Here is a 3,982-nt window from a genome sequence, read left to right as displayed (position 1 = left end):
CCAATAGGTTTTCCTCTCCAACTCCAGGATGACCAATCTCTTTCCTCATCCTTGTGTTTCAGGTTAGTGGTTTATTCTTGTCTGATTCCGATGTGTGTGTGGTGTGTGTGTGTGTGTTGTGTGTGTGTGTGGTGTGTGTTGTGTGTCGTGTTGTGTGTGTGTGTGTGTGTGTGTGTGTGGTGTGGTGTGTTGTGTGTGTGTGGTGTGGTGTGTGTGTGGTGTGTGTGCTGAACCGTAAATTTGAGAGTGCGTGCAGAATTGACACAATATGATGTTAAACCAGTGGGAGGCTGTCATATAAACTCATGGACAGTTTAATCAGGATATACCAGTGGAACCTTTCATATACACACAGTGGGCATTTATAGTATACCAGTGGGAGCCTTCATTAAAACTAGTGGACGTTATTAGGTATACAGTGGGAACCGTTCATAACACAGTGGCCAGTTTAATTAGGTATACCAGTGGGAGCCTTCATATAAAACTGTGGACAAGTTTTAGGTTCAGTGCGGATTCATTCCAGTTGTCGACTAGTGGAGTCAATCCTACAGTGGCCAGTTTATAGCGTATACCATGAGGCTTTAGTCTTTTTTCATTTATTACAAACCAACAGTTGGGGCCAGTTTTTATTAGTACCAGTGGAGCCTTTCATATACACACAGTGGCAGTGTATAGTTTACCGTGGAGCTAGAAACCACGTGGATTGGCCAGTGGACTTTCATAGATACACTCAGTGGACAGTTTTTAAGTATACAGTGGAAGCCTTTCATATACAACACAGAGACAGTTTATTAGGTAAACCAGTGGAGCCATTCATACACACAAGTGGCCAGATCATTAGGTCTATCAGTGGAAGCCTTTCATATACACACAGTGACAGTTTATTAGGCTATACCATGGGAGCGCATGCTTGTTGTTCTCCACAAGGCTGTCAGTCCTCCCGCTCATTAATGTTGGTTTGTTCTCCACAGGGCTGTCCATCCTCCCTCATAATTGTTTGGTTTGTCTCCACAGGGCTGTCCATCCTCCACTCATAATGTTGGTTTGTTCTCCACAGGGCTGTCATCCTCTCCTAATGTGGTTTGTTCTCCACAGGGCTGTCATCTCCCCTATAATGTTGGTTGTCTCACAGGGCTGTCCATCTCCCTCATAATGTTGGTTTGTTCTCACAGGGCTGTCATCCTCCTCATATGTTGGTTTGTCTCCCAGGCTGTCTCCTCCCTCATAATGTTGGTTTGTTCTCACAGGGCTGTCATCCTCCCTCATAATGTTGGTTTTTCTCCCAGGGGTTGTCCATCCTCCCCTCATAATGTTGGTTTGTTCCACAGGGCTCCATCCTCCCTCATACATGTTGGTTTTTCTCCACAGGGCTGTCCATCCTCCCTTCTAATGTTGGTTTGTTCTCCACAGGGCTGTCCATCCTCCTCATAAGTGTTTGTTGTTCTCCACAGGGCTGTCCATCCTCCCCTCATAATGTTGTTTGTTCTCCACTCTAGGGCTGTTCCATCCTCCCTCAATAATGTTGGTCGTTCTCCACAGGGCTGTCCATCCTCCCCTCATAATGTTGGTTTGTTCTCCACAGGGCTGTCTTCCTCCCTCTCATAATGTGGTTTGTTCTCCACAGGGCTGTCCCATCCCTCTTCATAATGTTGGTTTGTTCTCCACAGGCTGTTTCCTCCACTCATAATGTTGTTTTGTTCTTCCACAGGGCTGTCCATCCTCCCTCATAATGTTGGTTTGTTCTCCACAGGGCTGTCCATCCTCCCCTCATAATGTTGGTTTGTTTCTCCACAGGCTGTCCATCCTCTCTCATAATGTTGTTTGTTCTCCACAGGGCTGTTCCATCTCCTCCTCATAATGTTGGTTTGTTCTCCACAGGCTGTCCATCCTCCCTCATAATGTTGGTTTGTTCTCCACAGGGCTGTCCATCCTCCCTCATAATGTTGGTTTTTGTTCTCCACAGGGCTGTCCTCCTCCCCTCATAATGTTGGTTTGTTCTCCAAGGGCTGTCCATCCTCCCTCATAATGTTGGTTTGTTCTCCACAGGTGTCCATCCTCCCCTCATAATGTTGGTTTGTTCTCACAGGGGCTGTCCATCCTCCCTCATAATGTGGTTTGTTCTCCACAGGGCTGTCCATCCTCCCCTCATAATGTTGGTTTGTTCTCCACAGGGCTGTCCATCCTCCCCTCATAATGTTGGTTTGTTCTCCACAGGCTGTCCATCCTCCCTCATAATGTTGGTGTTTTCTCACAGGGCTGTCCATCCTCCCCTCATAATGTTGGTTTGTTCTCCACAGGGCTGTCCATCCTCCCCTCATAATGTTTGGTTTGTTCTCCACAGGCTGTCCTTTCCTCTCTCATAATGTTGTTTTTTTCTCCACAGGGCTGTCATCCTCCTTCTCATAAATGTTGGTTTGTTCTCCACAGGGCTGTCCATCCTCCTCATAATTTGTTTGTTTCCACAGGGCTGTCCATCTCCCCTCATAATGTTGGTTTGTTCCTCCACAGGGCTGTCCATCCTCTCATAATGTTGTTTGTTCCCAACAGGGCCGTCATCCTCCTCTCATAATGTTGGTTTGTTCTCCACAGGGCTGTCCATCCTCCCCTCATAATGTTGGTTTGTTTCTCACGGGCTTCACCTCCTCATAATGTGGTTTGTTCTCCACAGGGCTGTCCATCCTCCCTCATAATGTTGGTTTGTTTCTCACAGGGCTGTCTCCTCCCCTCATAATGTTGGTTTGTTCTCCACAGGGCTTGTCATTCCTCCCCTCATAATGTTGGTTTGTTCTCCACAGGGCTGTCCGTCCTCTCCTCATAATGTTGGTTCTTTCTCCACAGGGATGTCCATCCTCCCCTCATGCCTCCCTCATCAGTTCCACTTCGTGAACTTGAAAAAGAACTGGACTGAAGCTCAGAGTATCTGCAGACAGAACTACACTGACCTGGCCACCATAGATGAGGACATGGCAGATATGAAGAAGCTCAGTAACACAGGATCAGCTAGATGGAGTGAATCAGCCTGGATAGGGCTGTATAAAAACATCTGGAGGTGGTCTCTGGGAGACAGAGAGTTAGAGGGGAACGGGTTTTGGGCACCAGGACATCCAAATAATAAAAATACCAATGAGGTCTGTGTGTGGATGTCGCAAGATGGGTTGTGGCGTGAAGGCAAATGTGACAAGGAATGGTACTTTGTCTGCTATGATGGTGAGTTCCCCTGTCCATTCTCTTGTTCAGCTATGTTGTGTTACACCAAACAATGGTATTGAGTGAAGACATTCATATTTTATTTTAAGGACCCCATCAGTGCTGCCCCTGTTTGATGTAATTCCTGTTCTAGAGCGGAAATGCTCATTTCTTTTCCACATCTGAGAAATGAAGCAGGCTACTTATACATATTCACGAATTGGGGGTGGGAAGGAACGTCAAGGTGATTTCCACGTGGAGTGGAGAAACATCAACAAATAGTGCTGACAGCCGTCAGTTTAGTTAGCTAGCATGCTGTAGTTAGCTAGCATGCTAACCTTACCTAGCATGCTCACCTTATCTAGCATGCTCACTTTATCTAGCATGCTAACCTTATCTAGCATGCTAACCTTATCTAGCATGCTAACCTTATTTAGCATGCTAACCCTATCTAGCTAGCTAATGTTATCTGTTCTTCGCCACTATAGCCTATTTATTGCCTTACCTCCTTAAAACCTGTCTGGCTCTGGCGTTCCGCCAGCGGAACACCTCCCACATTCCACTGAAAAAGCAGAGCACGAAATTCAAAAGATATTTTTTAGAAATATTTAACTTTCACACATTAACAAGTACAATACAGCAAATGAAAGATACACATCTTGTGAATCCAGTCAACATGTCCGATTTTTAAAATGTTTTACAGCGAAAACACCACATATATTTATGTTAGCTCACCACCAAATACAAAAAAGGACAGACATTTTTCACAGCACAGGTAGCATGCACAAAGCCAACC

The 3,982-nt window shown here is 45.8% G+C and overlaps 1 protein-coding gene across 1 annotated transcript in view; it reads left to right on the top strand.

Annotated features, from left to right (window-relative positions):
• The first annotated feature begins 2,834 nt into the window (after positions 1-2,834).
• Positions 2,835-3,982, top strand: part of LOC112075410 (macrophage mannose receptor 1-like) — a 4,282-nt gene continuing 3,134 nt past the window's right edge. The window contains exon 1 of the mRNA XM_024142413.2: positions 2,835-3,207. Within this exon, the coding sequence (XP_023998181.2) occupies positions 2,841-3,207 (367 nt within the window). The 5' untranslated portion in view covers positions 2,835-2,840. The remainder of the gene's footprint in view (positions 3,208-3,982) is intronic.

This window comes from Salvelinus sp. IW2-2015, unplaced genomic scaffold (genome assembly GCF_002910315.2).
Source record: "Salvelinus sp. IW2-2015 unplaced genomic scaffold, ASM291031v2 Un_scaffold3142, whole genome shotgun sequence".
NCBI classification, from domain to species: Eukaryota; Metazoa; Chordata; class Actinopteri; order Salmoniformes; family Salmonidae; genus Salvelinus; species Salvelinus sp. IW2-2015.
Note: the sequence above shows the minus strand (reverse complement) of the source record. Positions and strands in the feature narration are given on the sequence as shown.